The following is an 18,727-nucleotide window of genomic DNA, read 5'->3' as shown; positions in this document are numbered from 1 at the left end:
GTATGTACTTTTAAGTGATTTTTTTTGGCAAAGATTCATAGTCACATCCCTATTAAATATTTACAGTTCAAAATTGTTCCCTGTCTTCATCTTTTTGTAGGTTTCTACTTTTCAACAGTTTGTGAATATCCCACAAGTAGGAATAAAAGTTGGTGGATTAAGTTTCAACTCAGATGATAAAAATCTTAAAATTCATCACAAAAATACCTATTTCTGATCTCTTTACAATCTTATATTAATTTATAACAGACTGTGAAATTTCATTACTAGTCTTTTACATACAGGCAATTGTAAAGGATAACACCCAGCAATTGATCTTGAATAGATTTTCAGCAAATAAGCTTCAGAAATGCCTGAAGAAAGAAAAGCTGAAAAGCTCTAGTGGTTAAAGACTCTCTTTTTTGATGCCCATTATCATAGCCTTCTTTTAAGTTAAAAATCTCTTAGAAATGATTTAATAAAATGTGCTGCCTTGAGTATTTTTACAACACACAGACAGATTCAATGTGATCTATTCACTTCATTCAGAAACATTTTTTTGTGCAGACACAAGAATTTTTCCCACGACAGTAAGTGTATGTGTCTTGCATCCTGATTAAACAAACCATAACAGCACCTTCCAGCCCTATAATCTACTTTTTAAAATGAGTATTTAAATTCAAAAGCACATTGCATATAGTAACCCAGAGTACTTAAATGACCATAGCTCAATATTTGCATATATAAGCTAATTATAAGAGTATTTTATATGTGAAACACTCAAAAGATTAATGGGTAGATCCCTTTTTACATTGTTTATTTTCAGAAGCAGTGATTATGGTCCTGCTAAGCCCAAAGTTCCTTAGAATTTGAAGGAAAGATAAATTTTAAAATACATCAATAAAATTAAGAACTTGCTCCAGGCTCAGGCTAACTCCAGTGATGTACAGAAGAAGTTGTGTGAGCAGCTAGGTCAATTCTACCGCAAGCCCAAGAGCTGACATACTCTGTATCAGTTCAAGAAGTCTGGCAGATCATATGCAGACTGATGAATGGGAAACCTAGTCATTGACCATCAGCATTGAAAATAACGCCTCAGTGCTGACAATGTACCTTTTCCCTGTGATCTCCAACTCATAACCAAACAATTTGCAGACAAGACTCAGAAACTGTTTTATTAAATTGAACACAAAATGCCTGTTATAATAATGTCAAGCTTTTATCATAAATCAGTACAGAAGTGAGGATACACAGCCAAAATGAGCCATCAACATAAGCAGTGTAAATTTTAAATAACTTTTGGATTTCTATATTCGATATGCTAAAAAAAAAAAAAAAAAAAAAAAAAACCAAAAGAGCAATTTCAATTTCACAATTCACAGTTGTGTAAAACCACAGTTGATTGGTTTTAATCCCATACTTTTGCCATTTTATGGCCCCAGAATGCAAAGATTTCCAAATCAGTGACTGGCACTTAGCCCCAACAGCATACACAGATGTTAAACCCCTGAATGACATTTAGAAAAAATTTTAGGAAACAACCCCAATTTCATACGGTTCTGGCTGGCGCTTTTTAGCCATATCCTTTACTAGATATTGTTCTAGTGAAACAGCAAAAGCCAATTTTAAAAGTTTGCCATGCCATTAAATGAAGTGTTCTAAAGTCTCCCTTGGTTTTTTATGATTTTATTCTCTAATTTAAAACAATAACTACACTAAAATGCAACCTTAACAGTGAAAGCAAAATCAGTTTTGCTTCTGGATCTAGAGCATACATCCAAGACAGGCAACGTATTGCCCTAGCAGATGCATGGAATGCTTGAGAGCAGAATCGGACATGCTCTAGTAAGGCATTTCAAAGCAGACACACCATACCCAAACTAAATTATTATGGTCAGCCGAGGATACCACAAGGTGAACGCCAATGTACACAGAATTAACAAGAAATTCTTACAAAATGACACACTGATTTACAAAACCACAGAAAGGTGCTCAAGTACCAAAAGAAGGCAAAACAACGACCAGCCGCTCTAAAAGAGTTTTGTTCCAGTAAATGCCAGATTTGCAGAGTAGAAATAAACTTCATGTGTGCTTTGCCCTAGGATATCACTCATCCTGACACATGGGGTTACTTTTCCTTAAAAAAATATATCATGTCGACAATATACACTGAATCAGTGATATAGAACATTTATTTTCACTAGTGAGGGGGTCACTTAAGCACTTACATAGAAAAAGGAGTGAGTCATGAAGGTTATTCAAATGCAAAAAGAAATCTCATAAAACCTGCATTATTAGTCAGTATTCAACAGTGAAGTGAGATTTTTAGTAATTACATTGGCTTAATGAGGAACATGACCATGAAAAAAATCTTTAAGTTCAAAGAACCGTAAAATGCCTAAAAACGAAAGTCTAACTACTAAAAGTACATACTTTCATGTTAAGGTCCCCAAAGGAATGTTCAGTTATTTTGGAAGTCATGATTTGTATCATACAAGCACAAGAATATGAATCAGGAATAGTCAAGTTTCAATTCTGACTTATTTGTTCAATCTTCATGACCTGGAGCAAGTCACTTAAATTCTTCAGATTTTATCCACAAAAAAATTTGGCATAAAAATAAAGGCATATGTCAAAAAACTTTTTTTCTAGACAGTACTAGAGTAAAGCTAAAGATGCTTACTAAGGCTTACAATTTCAACAACTCATTGTACAGTACAATCGTTTTTGATCCTGCTAATTATGGCTAGAGGAAGCATGGACAATTACAATTCTCAGGGAATTCAAAGTCCTTAAATAAGTTAATGGTTTCAACTTTCTAAACTACAAAATCTGTTCTTCTCAAGTTGTTTAAAACCACTAATCATGTATAGGTTTGACTTTCCTCCTCTCTACATTCTGGTGGAGCAGGTAAAAGTAATGACAGAGATGTAGTATCGTGGAGAAAAGCAGCAATAGATTAAAATGAGGTATACACTGATTTAATAAACCCCAATTGGTAATTTACAGTTTTTTTAAGAAGCTGCATAGTTCAGCAAAAATACATCATCGAAGAGGGGTAAAGAAAAAAGTTCTTATCATCGAATTTTAAAATGTGTGACAACTAAGCATTTAAAATGACCAACCCCCAAAAATGTCAGGTTGGAAAGGAACTGTCTTCCTTTATGCTACGCACATATAAAACAGAAACCTAGAAAGCTAAAGTTCACGAGAGAGAAAAAAAATGCATGTTATTTGGTTCAGGTTATCAACTTAATACACTGCTTTTTAAAAGATATTAATTTAAACAAATAATAAACTCTAGTTAATGACACCTATGCTGAAGTGTGTAAGGGAAATGTACTGTCTGAAATTTACACTGAAATATGGATTTTAAAAAACTCCATGGATGGATGGATACAGGGATGGATGGACATGTGGTAATACAAACCTAGTAAAATGATGATGGTAGAATTTACTGGTGCATATATGGTAAAATTTTTTCAACTGCAATGTACATTTAAAATTTTTCATAATAAAATGTTGAGGAAAATGTTAATATTTCTACAATAAAATTAATTTAGCAGTGTGTTTTAAAGACTCAAAGTACCCAGGCAATTTAGAATTTTAAATTAATTGAAGTAGGGAATTTTTGTTTTAAAAGTCCTCACCCCTGATTTGTGAAGATCCTTTCTTTAACATAGAGATGAATTAACATAAGTATTGTGGCAAGGGTAAGATAGTCTCTTCACACATCTCATTTGCAAGTAAATAATTCTCTCCTGGATAGACATGTTGGGAAAAGACCACTGGAAAAAAGTTCTTCCAAACATCAATGTCAAGCACTTTTCAACCCACCACACTACTATTCACTAAATATAAACGTAACACAGATTAAGGTGAAAAATAATCTGACTATTGCCAGCCTGGGATAACTGGATTTATTTTCAGGGGTATGGTTCCTGATCAATAATGTTAACAATTTTACTCAATATCAAACTGAAATTGCACTAAGCAAAAAAAAAAAAAAAGACATAGAACACAATTCACACAGACCTTTGCTATTCCAAGCTTCTGTTTTATGAATTGTGATTAATGGCAATAATTCTATCATCTCTTCTCTCTGTAAAATGCTAAAACTTGCTAAAGGCACTCATATTCTGGGCTTAACGGAGACAGGGTCACATGGGACCACAAACCAGTATTGTTTTTTTGGTAGCTACCCAGAAAGGGAGTTTACAAATGATCTTCCCATTCATAATGGGAAGAAAAGGTCAAAGAGCTATCAGTAGGAACGTCATATGAGAAGCTATTTACACAGCTATTTGTCCATTCAGCTAGACCGATAGTAATAACTTACGATGGTAGAGGTCCACAACCCAAAAAAAAAAAAAAACAAAACAAAAAAAAAAAAACAAAAAAAACAAAAGCAACAACAAAACACTATTATGTATGAAACTCCTGAACAATGATTTGGCTGTTAAAAAAAAAAAGTTGGCAAAGTGGAATATTTTTCAAGCATTTCTTCAAAAGCCTGCATTAAACTTTTGCCTATATTGACAAAATATTTCTATTTCTAAGGAAGCTTTATTGTTCTTAGTATATGCCTCACCAAGTTCTTCAAAGAGCACTTCCAGCCTACATCCTGATATTAAGGAAACAAAACAGGTTCCAAATATACCATCCCTAGACCTCTCTGTAGAGGATACTCCACCTAACAGTTACATGTCTCCCCTGACACAAGTAAGGCTCTTTTTTACACAGGTCACTGGACAGTCCTCAAGCTGTCATTGCTCATGGTCCCAGCCAATTCAGGAGTGAAGAAATCCTAAATCCCACCACTAATCTTTAGAATCTATCTACAGAGAAAGATTTAACCAAATATATATACATATGTTTATATATAAACATGAAATATATATTTCTCCATTTATCTTCATTGAAAGTGTAGATAGGTAGCTATAAGCAAGCATTATCAGTTCTATAGAACAGCTTTATAAAACAAGGTGGAAGATTTCATGCTTCCCTTTAGCATGTTTAAGTCAGAGGAACATAAGGATGATCTCAGACAGCCATGATTCTTCATTCAATCTCAGGGTTTCAAAAATCCTAAATGGTTTTCTGAGTTTACCAACTAATTACAAGGGGAAATAATGAGGGAGTTGGAGAAGTTACTTTTTCTAAATGAATGGTATAAAATATTATTCATCTTGCAGAATCCAGTGCAATAAGAGACAAGCAGACAAATGTAATTAAAAAACATGCACATATTTACAAGTTGCAGTACATAATATACAAAGACAAGACCAACAAAGTATTTTTCTGTTCAATGTGAGTCAAAAGGATTACATGGCACACTCAATTTTGTAGCTTAACTTTTTGAAAAAAACACTTCAAAGGCATATGCAATCCAACCTTTTAATTGGAACATGGAATTTTTCCTTTACAACTTCTTGCCCTCAATATCTTAAGAGTTTCTAATTGTTATCTTCTAACATTGACTTTGAATGACAACTTACACAAAGATATTCACAGAGAAAAGAGACTTTGATGCTATGAGTTCTTGCAGATGATTACTGAAATCTATTTGTTTGACTCAAGGTTTTCCACTGTTTAGGCCTCTGTCCATCGTTGTATACAGAATATAAAAAGATACTAACATGACTCCTGGGGAGCACAGGGTGCAAATTCTAAAGCACATTACAGAGCGGGAGTGGACTTCACAACATGAAACCAATGGAGATCACTTATCACTGCAGCAGGAACAACAGCCTTCTTCGACAGGGGAAAAAACACTGTCTACAGGGAATGTATGAATATGAGAAATTGTACCATGCAGAGATGTGTTTATTTAGGTATTTCCTTTCTGACAACCTCTGTCACCCTTTGTTTCACCTATAGAATATAGGAGAATATTGCAAGGTAACAAGCCCAAAACAACCCACTGTCCCAGAGATTTGTGGGTTTTTTTGTTTTTTGTTTTTTGGATGTGTATGTAACCTCCATAAATGATCATGGAAGTTATCAACTTCCTACAGTTTGGAAATTAAGGAGCAAACTGAGTTATTGTAGGCAATATGGTATCTAAAGTGTCATATAAAACAAACACATAGCTCTTTTTTAGTGCAAAGAAATAGAGCAAGTAAGAAATAACACTATAAATCTAACTTTTCTTTAAAGAAAATGCGTTTATGCATTCATAACATCCATTAAGGGCACTGGGAGACTGGAAACCTGAATGTACAAGGCCAGGAAAAACATCAAGGCCTTTAAGTCCACTGCTTTTTGTACATATGTAATGAGATTGTTAAGTGGGGAGAGTGGGTGAAATCCTTCCTTTAATTTTATTTGTAAAGGAAAAATGGAAAATAGATAAATGCCACTTTTACAAACTGTAAATTCTTATTCACAATCCTTTACTGTTATCTGAAATAAGGATCCAATGAAATTTTCTCTATGGTATCACATAAACATATGTGTGTATATGTATATAAATATATACACACATATATGTGTGTGTGTGTACATATACATACACACACACACACACAGAGACATAAAGAGAAAGAGGGGAAAATGAGATTTTTAAATAATTATAGAACCAAGTGGCCAGCACTGTTATATTAAAATCTACCAAAAAATTATACTTAGCAGCAAAATGAGTAACCTACTGACCAACGAAATAAGCTCTAAATTGCCCTAAACAAATCAATTATATCAAAGGATTATACTATGAGTCACAAGTCTAGATAGAATCTCAATAACGTTATTTCATTCTTCTATTTTGGGGAGAAAAAAAATTACTAAACAATTCTACTATTTTTCAAAAAACCACTTCAACCAAAGGGCAACTTGATACTGAACTAGAGGTTAATCCCAAAACTGAATTTTAAATACATATCTAGATTGCTCAAAAACTGTTCATAAGTATTAAAGGAAAAGAATGACAATGATAATTTCCTTCTCCTCATCTCTTTGCTTATAGAATTCCCAAGGGAAAAAGGAGTTTCATTTTTAATTAGTAATGTAAGCAATCAAATGTGAATTGACCATAGTGCAAAGATACTACTCAATATAAACTTCCTGGTGAATGTGGCCTTTCAAAGAACTATGGATGAGCACCAGTCTTATCCATGTAACTATAGTAAGTAGATAAAATACAAGTAATGAAAGTTCATAGGGTACTCCATTAGTTAATCTAGCCATACACTAGAGCTTCTTATTTTGAAAACAAGAAAATAATAATACTGTTGTAATTAGCAGATACCAAAGTACTCCATAATGTATTTCTATTATCTTTTAGAAAGCTAAATTATAAAGAAACCAAAGTTCACGTATTTTACTATTGGAAATGATGCTACTAAAATTTGATTAACTTTTTTTAAAGTCCTCTCTATTTATGAAACAGTAAGGTAGTAGTATTTTCTCAGGACGGCCAACAAACTGGCAAGACAGGAAAGAATGTACAATGTAAGGATCAGTTTATCAAAAAAGTCTGCCAAAACAAATGTCAAGAGAACTGAATTTAGGATCAAGACCATCATACAAGTACATATTATCAGTGAATAACTCTAAAACCATCCAAAAAATATCTTTGTAAAAAATAGCATATCTATCTTACACTCACTGGATATTGGAATGGGGGGCTTGGAAAGCCCATAATATGGCTGGGGCATGAGAATGAGCTTATTTTACGAGCTAATTCAACCAGGACGGGGAGGGGCAGGGGAGGGGAAAGGAAGAAGGTGGCATTTAAATGAATGAAATCCATGACTGGAAATGAAATTTCACCATTTGGAAGTCTACAAGCACATTGGAAGTGTATGAATCCATGAAAATCTGCATTTCAATAATGGGAAGACATGATAATGGGAAAACATGTCCTGGGAAAGACCCTAATGCAGTTTACAATAATAGTATATCCTACTGACAAGGCATTGCGTTGAGGTGGTTCCAAAGAAGCCTTGGGAAACCAAAATCTCTGCTTACCTGTTGTCACCGTTATCTGAAGTAAGAACTCAAGAATATTCTTAACAGTACATAAAACTAAAATTGCAAAAGAAGGTGAAATTTTCAAATAGTTAAAGCTCTAAGTGATCAGGCTACTAGTTGACCAGAACTCGGTCAAGATAAAAAGTTATTTCTCATGGGGTAGGTAGGTCACATGCTCTAAGTAGCTCAACACAACTGACCTGAAAACGCATCGTGACCTAAGAAGCACATTCTTTACCTTCCCCAGTTTTGACATCTCACGGTACCACTGCAGGTTACATATATTAACATTAAGCAGAGGAATGTACTTATATCAAAAGGACCACAAAAGCAGGGCATGTCGACAGAAGGCAAAACACCAGGCAGGCAAAGCTGCTCTCTCTGAATGTAACAAGCACTATACATATCCCAGGTTCTCCATCTCGTTCCTGTACCGCTGCTCAGACACCTTGCTTTTATGTTGCTTGCTCTCTAAATGCTGCCGGAACTCCATCTCTTCGCCGGCCCCGACATTACACATGGAGCAGTAAAACCGGCCACTTGGAGTCACACACATGGCCAGATCACGGGGGATTCTCTGCCGAGAGCGGGGATTGAAGTAAGGACCTGCTAAAGCAAGAGATGAAAGTAGTGTAGTCACTTCAAAATATTTACTCAATAAACGATGGCAGTCTGGCTGATTATCACTGTAATTTGTCACTCTAAGTTCAAATTATAAAATTCACTGAACTCCCAGCTTTAAAAGAATGCAAAATTCCCAGATTTTCTTAAATTACATTTTTATACAGGTGCAATCTAAAAAGCTAAAATGATTCCTCCGACTATCATCAGAAAGGTTACCATAGGGCCAAACCCAAGCTCAAAATGGCAATGTCTCTAAAAAGTAAATAAAATTTTAAAAACTGTTTAACTTCCAAACATTGCATGGAAACTTTTGTGATTATGCTAACTCTTTAATCCAAAACTTCGACTTCTAAGAATTATCCCAAGAAAATACTGAGAATTTTTGCACGGAGATTTGTCAACAAGGACATTATTTATGACCAGTGTTCATATAAGTTTTTATCAGAGGATGTGGGGAAAGGAGAGATCAAACACATGATTTGAACAATTACGGTAATGGATGCAATGGAAATCCATGCAGTCACCATAAGTAACAAAAACTCTTTTGATTACATGCAAACGTAATTATAATAAGCTACTAAGTGAAACAAGAATATCACACAATATAATCGCATTTCTATTTTAAAGAAGTATACAGAGAGATGGGAACGACATATACAAAAACGTTGGTGGGATTACTAATAATTTTATTTTCTTCTTTTTACATAACTGACTTCTTTTTTTTTTTTAACTATGTTAAATTGAATTTACTAGCCTGTGCATTCAAAAAAAGGTAATCTAGGGGCTCCTGGGTGGCTCAGTCAGCTGAGCATCTGACTCTTGGTATCAACTCAGGTCATGACCCCAGGGTCGTGGGATTGAGCCCTGCATCAGGCTCTCCACTGAGCATGAAGCCTGCTTGGGATTCTCTCTCTCTGCCCCTCAACTCAGCTTACACCCATACTCTCTCCCTCTCTCTCTCAAAAAGAAAAAAGTTAATCTATAATTATGTAAATAAATTCTTTAGAATTCAAAATATGCAATGTGACGTATTTATAGGTAAACCAAATTATAACTAATGTATTTTAAGTTGGGGAGGTTGTTTTTTTGTTTGTTTTTTGTTTGTTTGTTTTTTGAGAGAGAGAGACAGAGTGCAAATGGGGGGAGGGGCAGAGAGAGAGGGAGACACAGAATCTGAAGCAGGTTTCAGGCTCCGGAGCTGTCAGCACAGAGCCCACGGTGGGGCTCAAACTCACAAACCGTGAGATCATGACCTGAGCCAAAGTTGGATGCTTAACCAACTGTGCCACCCACGCGCTCCTTGGGAGGGTTGTTTGTTTTTATTGAAGTATACCTGACACATCATGTTACCTTAGTTTCAAGTGTACAACATAGCGATTCAACGATTCTATACATTATGCGATGCTCACCACCAGTGTAGCTGCCATCTGTTACCATACAACACTATTATAATACCATTGACTATATTTCCTATGTTATACCTATTATCCTCTGACTTATTCATTCCATAACTGGAAGGCTGTATCTCCCACTCCCCTTCACCATTTTGCCCAAGCCGCCCTCCCCTCCCCTACTAACTATTTGTTCTCTATATTTACTTAGCATAATACCCTCTAGGTCCATCCATGTTTTTTCAAAGAGCAAGATCTCATCCTTTTTTATGATTAATATTCCATAGTGTGTGTGTGTGTGTGTGTGTGTGTGTGTGTGTGTGCGCGCGCGCACATGCATGTACACACCACATCTTTATCCATTCATATACTAATGGATACTTGGGTTGCCTCCATATTTTGGCTATTGCAAATAATGCTGCAATAAACAGGGGTACATATATCTTTTCAAAATAGTGTTTTTGGGGGTGCCTGGGTGGCTCAGTTGGTTAAGTATCCAACTTCAGCTCAGGTAATGATCTCACAGCTGGTGAGTTCAAGCCCCACATCATGCTCTGTGCTAACAGCTCAGAGCCAGGAGCCTGCCTGCAATTCTGTCTCCCTCTCTCTCTGCCCTTCCCCCATTCGCGCTCTGTCTCTCTCTCTCCTTCTCTCTCTCAAAAATAAATAAACATTTTTAAAAAATAGTGTTTTTGTTTTCTTTGGGTCAATACTCAGTTATGTAACTGACTTAAGTTGGACAACTGCTTATTAATTTTCTGCTTTTCTTTTCTACTGTAAGAAATACTTAAGACTTTCCTCAAGATATTATTTTCACTGAATCCTACAGTTTGATCTATTTTTATTACTGTTTGGTTTTAAGAATTTTTAATTTCCAGTATGATTACTTCTTTGATCCATGAGTCATTTAGAAGTATTTTAAAATTTCCAAATGGAAATTTCATAACATTTTTTTAAATGTATTTTTTGATATTGACTTCTCATTTAATTGTATTCTGGCCAGAGAATGTAGTCTAAACTGCCATCTGTCCTAAAGTTTATTTCATCTAATTTTTAATTTTTTAAATGTTTACTTATGAGAGAGAGAGAGAGAAAAAAACACAGAGTGCAAGCAAGCAGGGGCAGAGACAGAAGAAGATACAAAATCCGAAGCAGGCTCCAGGCTCCGAGCTGTCAGCATAGAGCCTGACGCAGGGCTGAAACTCACAAGCTGTGAGATCATGACCTGAGCCGAAGTCGGATGCTTAACTGATGGAGCCACCCAGGCACCCTACTTTATCTAAAATCAATACAGCTATCTCAGCTTCCTTTCAGCTGAATTTTTTATCTAATCTTATAACACTTGTCTTTAAACTGGGACTTCAGTAAATTTACACTTACTATAATTACTGACATATATCTGAACTTCTATTAATCCTATTACATTGTGCTTTCTATATGTCCCTTTTTTCTATGCTTCTCTTGCCTTTCCAACTAACTTTTTTTTGTTTTTTTGTTTGATTTACTGTTCACGTGAATTACCTCTGCTGATATGTGTGTGCACTGGAGGCTGTGATGGGGAGAGAATGAAGGACTATTCAGTTCAACTCTCCCCTACCGGAGATAATCAGAAAATGCAGACAACATTCCTCTAAAGTGGCAGTTCTAACCTGAAGGTGTATATGAGAATCACTGAAGAAGCATTTTCATACCACACATATGTCTGGGTCCCACTCCCAATTTATTGACTGAAAATCTCTAAGTCATGGTTCAGGCATGTGTATTTTGTAAAAATTCCCCCAATAAATCTGATTCACCACCCTACTTAAAAGCCACTGCTATAATCTTTTTTTATTTTCCCCCCAAAATGAAGATTTAACATTGTACAACTTTAAACCAAACAGCCCATTTTTATAATGCATTTTACATTTCTCAGCAGGCAAACACCAGGAGCAGTATAAAGGACTATGATCAGAGACCTTAAAATAAAAATAAATAATATACCTCAGCATAAATAAATGAATGAATGAATGAATGAATAAATAAATAAATAAATAAATGCTTGGAAATAAATGCCAACTTGAAAAGCCACTAGACAAATTGAACAAAACCATTAGCTAGCCCCAAATTCCCAGGACTACTTATTCCCATTAAAGGAAATAAAAATAAAGAAGACCATCTGTAGAATGTAGCCAAGGTATGTGGAAATCCACAGGATACCTGAATTATTCTGTACCGTATACATATTCCTCCTATTAGGCATCATCTTATACTCATTCCCTTCTTTCCGGGTCCGCCGCTGACCCGCCTCTGAGGATTCCCTGGAGAAAAGAAATTTTAAAAGAGTGAGACTTCTAAACAAGGATCCCTTTCAACTCTTTTTCTCTAGACAGTCAGTCTTACACAACACTTTGGCCTCAGAGAAAGTGGCAATACCTACGAGAATGAGTTACTCTGAGCTTCCGCCAGCCGCAGCCTCTTGGCATGATTCTTCCCTTGATAGTGAGCCTGAGCCACAGCCGGAGAACTAAAGGAGGCATCACAGAGCTTACAGTAATCGTTCTCTGTGGCCAGGATCACTCTGCCTCCTGGCTTAAAGGAGCCCATCTGACATCAAAGACACAAGAGACAAAGTTAAAAAAAAAAAATGTGAAGTTTATTCCCTTCTTTCCTTCAAAGTTCCCTCTAAGTGTTGAAAGATAACCAAAGGTTACGGTATGACCACAGCATTCGGCTTTATAAGGAAAGGACATAATTCATTCCAGAAAAAAAAGCAACAACAACAGAGAGAAAAAAAAATGTTGAGAGACAATGTGGTTTTGTATTACAATCACCTATGTACCGAACTGGTTAATGGCTTGTTGCTGTCTCCATGGAGAAATTTTTTAAAAGAAGCATAAAAGATTCAGGGCAGTACAGGTAAGGCCTAATATCACATTATCAGAAAGGTAAAGTCCATCCAGAATCCATCAGCAAGCCTTTAATGAATGCCTACTGCTTTTAGGGATTGCTACCTAATGCAGAAGGGATATACAGACATATATTTACAAATGAGCCCCTCTCCCAAAGAGTCTAAAAATTAGCTACAGATGTAGCTGGGGAAAAATAACCAACAGATTCAGACAACTGTATTCAGCTGAGAAACGAGTTATGAGAAACCTAACACAGTGCCTGGAAGATAGTATCTACTCAATAAATACTGTTAACAAAAAAAGACAAACTAGATTTTGGCTAGAGGAGAATAAAATACATAATAAGGAGCCTGGAAAGCATATTGTATTAGGACCAACTGAGGGAAACAGTATTGTTTCATCCGGTCAGAAAGATTTTCTGGGGACAGGATAGCTGTCTCCAAAAATCACAAAGGGCTAGGCTGTGAAAGAAGGTGATGGCTATTTGCTCAGGAGGCAGACACCAGCTGAAAACAGTCCCCAGCCAGGAGTGACCATCTTGTTCCAGAGCAGCCTTGAGGAATAAGGGCCCTGTAAACTGCTCAGCCTGAAAATCTGTCTGGGTATTTTCCTGTCCTTTGACTCTGTTTTTACCTTCTCTCATTTACCCCACAAACTCGTGAGGATGGAAAGATACCTGGAATGGCTGTCCACACTTTAAATACTGGAAAACTGATGTTCAGACAAGTAAAATTATGCTGTCATGGTTAGTAGAGGTCCAAGGTCAAAAGAAATTCTTGTTCCGCCAATTCACAAAACATGTAATGCCATGGACAAGTTACTTAGCTTACCTGAGCTTCTAATAAATGTCCAGCTGAGACAAATGTTGCTGGCCCACGGATTACACGCCCACTAATAAGGCCAATACCTCTACGTTCTTGGAAGCACTAAATGCAATCAGGGTCCAGGACTAGAATGAGGCAAGACAAGCATTTGCCATGGGCATGAAATTTAAGGGTGTATCAAAAAACTCAGCCATCAAGATAAATAATATTTTAACGGAACATTCTTACAAATCAAACCTGATGCCAAAAGAAATCAATGTAAACAAAGTATCAAAATTTTAAATACAGACAGGATCAGGAATAGCGCCATGCCAAGCCATATGGCAGCCAAGGCAGAAGGAAAATCAGTAATACCTACCCCGTCTTTAAGTTGTTGACATTTTGTTTACTACTGATTTTTTCAAATTAATTTTGGATTTTTACAATACGACATTAAAATATTTATCTTGATAACTTAATGTTTTGGCTCCCTCTTAATTTTTGTGCCTAAGTCAAGTACATCCCTGACATCATCTTAGTCCCAGCGCTGAATGAAGTGACGCATGGAAAGTGCTTAGCAGAGTGCCTGGCATAGTAAGAGCTCAATTAGAGTTATTATTATCTATGACCATGTATTGTTCTACAGACAAAGACAGATGAAGGAATACAATCCATATTTCAGAGACTGTTACCGAGTACAGGATTTCTTGCCTCAAACACCTGCTTTACCTACCAAAGAGTGAAAGAACTTGGCTCACCAGTATGTGTCATTACACCAAAGTCCAGATAAAGTTTATACAGGCTCTTGCCATAGAGGTAAGAAAGCGGTAATCTGAGAAAACTGACCTTGCTGGAAGGCAAATAGGAAGTCAGGGGGATTAACTGTAATAAAGATGTAAGTGTTTAAGAACCTCTCTTTTCATTCAGAGCTTAGCCTAGACATTCAGAGTTATTTAACCCAGAATTTTGAGAAATGCTTAGAGAAAAGTACATGTACCAATATTTGTTTCATCATTTCATGCATCGCAACCAAAGCCAACGAGAAATCTCGAGGGTCATGGATGTTGGCAAGCTTTACATCCAGCACTACAGTTCAAGGAGTTAAAAGTACCAAGGAGAACCTTTTGGGAGTATTTGCCCAACTGTACCTTGATGGGCTCATGGATGACAAATTTCATCCATGACCACTTGTGCACAGGACAGCTTCCACCCTGACACACCCATCTCACCTGTGGAGGGACTGGAACCGCTGGGGTGGCCACAGGTTCCACCACGCTGCTCATTCTGGCAGCAGGAGGACAACTGTTTGCTGCATAGTAATTTCGGAGTTTCTTACCGTGATTTTTACCCTAGAAGTAAAATGAAATGAGTAATCACCATGAAGAAAATCTGTCAAATTGAGTTAATGTACTCACTAAAAACATAGAAATAAGCGGAGAAAAACCCAAGCGATGTTACCTACATTTTATTTTTTCAGATATATGCAACAGTGGGGTAAAGAGACTACTAGATCTTAAAGTAAAAGAGTCTACTCTTTGGTTCCAATAGAATGATTTATCTGGGAAAGATGAGGGAACAAAGCCAAAAAAATATGAATTTCCTATTATTTCTGGAAAAGTATCGCATTTCCCAGTGATCTATGTCCTCCCCCAACTTGTTGCCATTCATATGCCACTGCCTAAATATGAGTTTTACTACACTCTGATCTAATCTACTTTATAAGTCAGTAATGAAATGGATAATCCAGTTATTTTTACAAAAATAGCACTTGCAGAGTATCTTTTTACTTGCAAAGGGCTCTCCTGTGCATCAGCTCATTTGCTGCTCACAAAATTTCCTGTAAGAGGAATTTGTTAGTATTTCCCACACATGATAGCTGAGGAACTCAGTCTGGAGACGGTGGAGGACTTGTCCCTGGCACCTTCAGCTGGGGTGAGAAGTGGAGCCAGAGCTTGGGACAGGCCCTCTGAATTGAGAGCAAGGCCCTTTTGACTATATCAGGATGGCTTCAGGAGGCACTGTGTACCTCTACTAAAATGCATTTGCCTCTCTCGGTGTGTTTTAAGTTGTTATTCACACGATTATATTCCCTGAACTGATAGAAACTTCAAGCCTGTAGGCAAACATTCATTCACCATCTACTACAGGCTAAGCCCTAGAAATGAAAAGACCTAGCACACACTCAAGAGGAGGAGACAGATATATAAGCAGGTAATTAAAGTAAGGCGATAAATTCTACCTTCTGACCACTGGAATGCCCTAAAGGTGCTTTTGCCAAAGTCACGTGACCTCGTAGTCAAACTCACATCTGTGGCTTCACCACATTCTAACTCTAAGCAGCATGACACCATTGCTACTCCCTTCTATTGTCTTCTGTGACTCCCACTTACCTCCTGACTTCTCATACTCTAAACTCTGCAACATCCAAAGCTCCACCGTTGGCCCTCTTCTCCATCTACATTATTTTACCCTCATAGCTTTAAAATAATCAACAAGTTAGTAGCTCCCAAATTATCTATCTCCATCCTTATTTTGGACTGAAGGATTGTGTCCCACCAAAATTTGTATGTGGACATCTAATCTGGAGGTGGAGCCTTTGGGAGGTGATTAATCACTGTCCTTATAAAAAGAAGGCCAAGAGTTCCCTCACCCTCCTCATTCTGCCATGTGAGGATCCAGGGAGACGTTGGCTGTCTGTAACGTGGAAGAGGACCTTGCCAGAATCCAACCATGCTAATACCCTGATCTCAGACTTTCGGCCTCCAGAACTATGAGAAATGAAACTCATTCTAGCTCCAGGGCTTTTGTACTTGCTGTTCCTTTTGCCTGGAATGTTCTTCTTTCAGTTCTCTGCATGGCTAGCTCCTTCTTATCTTTCAGGTCTTAACTCAAATGGCATCTCACTGAATGCCATCCTCCCCTACTCTGCACACACATACTCTCTAACACGTTACCACACTGTCTGGTCTATCCTAGTTCCACTTAGCATGATCTGAAATGACATCGTTTGGTTTGTTTTTTATCTCTTTTGTACTTTCTGGAATGTAGACTCCTTAAAAATAAGGACTTGTCTTGTTTACTCTTCTATCTCCAATGTCTAGAACAGCTTCTAGGCACCTGTCTGGTTCAGCCAGTAGAGTGTGCAGCTCGGGTTCGTGAGTTTGAGCCTCACGTCAGATGTAGAGATTACTTGAAAATAAAATAGTAAGTAAATAAATAGATCTAGAACAGTTTGTAGCATATAGCAGGCAATCAGTAAAGATTTGTTGGCTAAATGAACCAAGTATTATAATGGAGATAACAAATACACTGCCAAGAGAATGCAGAAAAGGAATTTGTTAACTCTGGCTGAATGTGTCAGAGAAGGCTTCCCTGAAAAGGGGACAACCAAGTCTTCTTTTAAAATGAGCAAAAGTTTACCAGGCAGGTAAGGAGTGAGGGGAAAGAAAATCGTGAACAGAAGAAATACTGTAAGCAAATACTGTAAGCAAAAGCCCAGCCTGCCCTATTGAGGAATCACAAGAGAGACAGTCTTCTGGAGAAGAGAAGGACTTGAGATACATAGTGGGCTTAATGGCGAAACAGATCTTGGACTTCAGAGGCAGCAGGGAGCCCCTGAAGGACTCTAAGCAAAGTAGTTACATGACTGGATTGCATTTGATAAAAATCAACCTGGAATTAGCACGGGGGATAAGTCAGAGTAGATCAAAGCTGCAGCTGGATAGATGAAACAGAGCTAAGGACAAAGCCCTGGGACAATATAATGTAACAGTGTAGTAAGAATGAGGATCAAGAAAATGAGATTGAAAATGTCTGGTCCATCAAATAAAATGAAAACCAGACAAGTATGGTATTATGGAAGCTAGAATAAAGTGTTTCAAAAGAAGAGTCTAATTAGATACATTATGACCAAACAGAAACATACGTATAAGGAGATATCTATAAGTGTTCCTAGGGGGCACCTGGGTGGCTCAGTCAGTTGGGCGTCCAACTTCAGCTCAGGTCATGATCTCACCATTTGTGAGTTTGAGCCCCACTTCAGGCTCTGTGCTGATAGCTCAGAGCCTGGAGCCTGCTTCAGATTCTGCGTCTCCCTCTCTCTCTGCACCTCCCCTGCTCACACTCTGTCTCTCTCTCTCAAAAATAAACATTAAAAAAATTTTTCTTAAAGCGTGTTCCTAGAAGGACTGTTAGTAACACTGAAAAGTAAAAATAACTGAAGTGTCCATCTACAGGATAATGCATAAATCATAGTCTGTTCCTACAATGAAACACTATACAGTAGTGAAAAATAAACATTCCAGGGCCATGCATGGCAACGTGAATGATTCTAACAAAACACTGAATGAAAAGATCAAGTTGCAAAAGGAGATATATAACAATAATTTTTTAATATGGGAGTTAAAAATATGAAGAGCCACTACAGTTTACATAAGGAAACAGTATGTAGCAAAAGTACAAAAAAGTAATGGAACAATAAATATCAATTCAGTACCGTAGCTACACTTAGGAACACAGGAGAGGATACAATTTGGGAAGGGATGCATGGAGGCTTCAACTGAATGGATAATTGTCACTCAGCTTGATGGCAAATATGCAGGTTCATTATGTTATTTTTGTGCTTTTTTATGTCTGAAGTATCTCATAAAAATTTAAAACAATACTAACAACGACAAGAAAAAAAAGAGTTGTTCACCAGGTCAAATGCTATTGTGGGGTTGAGTAACGTCAGGACAGAGAAGTAATGCTTGGATTTAAAATCAGAGGTTGAGTAACTTTGCTAGAACCATTTCAATAGAGGGGTTAAGAGGTGACATGGAGGGGCTTGGCGAGACAACGGGAGATGTGAAAACAGAAATAACTAGTATAGGCAAATGTTTAGAAGGGTTCTATGACAGGGCAGGGAGCAGACATATAGGGTGGAGAGTGAGAAAGGGAAGTGGGTCAAGGGAAGGCTGGTTTTAAATTTGGGTTTTACTTAGGCTCATTTGCATGACAACAGAAGGAAGTCAGTAAAACCTGAAGAACAGATGGTACAGGAGCCAAAGCATGTCCGTGAAAAGGCAGA

The 18,727-nt window shown here is 37.1% G+C and overlaps 1 protein-coding gene across 5 annotated transcripts in view; it reads right to left on the bottom strand.

The window, feature by feature from the left end:
• Positions 1 to 1,127: 1,127 nt before the first annotated feature.
• The window catches only part of ZMAT3 (zinc finger matrin-type 3), a 32,601-nt gene continuing 15,001 nt past the window's right edge, over positions 1,128 to 18,727 (bottom strand). For 2 of the 5 annotated variants that reach the window (XM_019463218.2, XM_019463219.2), the window contains exons 3-6: positions 14,808 to 15,008; positions 12,385 to 12,551; positions 12,165 to 12,265; positions 1,128 to 8,559 (exon numbers count right to left, since the gene is read on the bottom strand). In XM_019463218.2, the coding sequence (XP_019318763.1) occupies positions 8,348 to 8,559; positions 12,165 to 12,265; positions 12,385 to 12,551; positions 14,808 to 15,008 (681 nt within the window). In that variant the 3' untranslated portion in view covers positions 1,128 to 8,347. The remainder of the gene's footprint in view (positions 8,560 to 12,164; positions 12,266 to 12,384; positions 12,552 to 14,807; positions 15,009 to 18,727) is intronic. The other 3 variants (XM_019463220.2, XM_019463221.2, XM_019463222.2) reach the window with 3 other exon arrangements.

Source organism: Panthera pardus, unplaced genomic scaffold (genome assembly GCF_024362965.1).
Source record: "Panthera pardus isolate Hobbes unplaced genomic scaffold, ASM2436296v1 HiC_scaffold_16, whole genome shotgun sequence".
Lineage (NCBI taxonomy): Eukaryota > Metazoa > Chordata > Mammalia > Carnivora > Felidae > Panthera > Panthera pardus.
The sequence above is the reverse complement of the archived record's forward strand: the minus strand, read 5'-3'. Positions and strand labels throughout refer to the sequence as shown.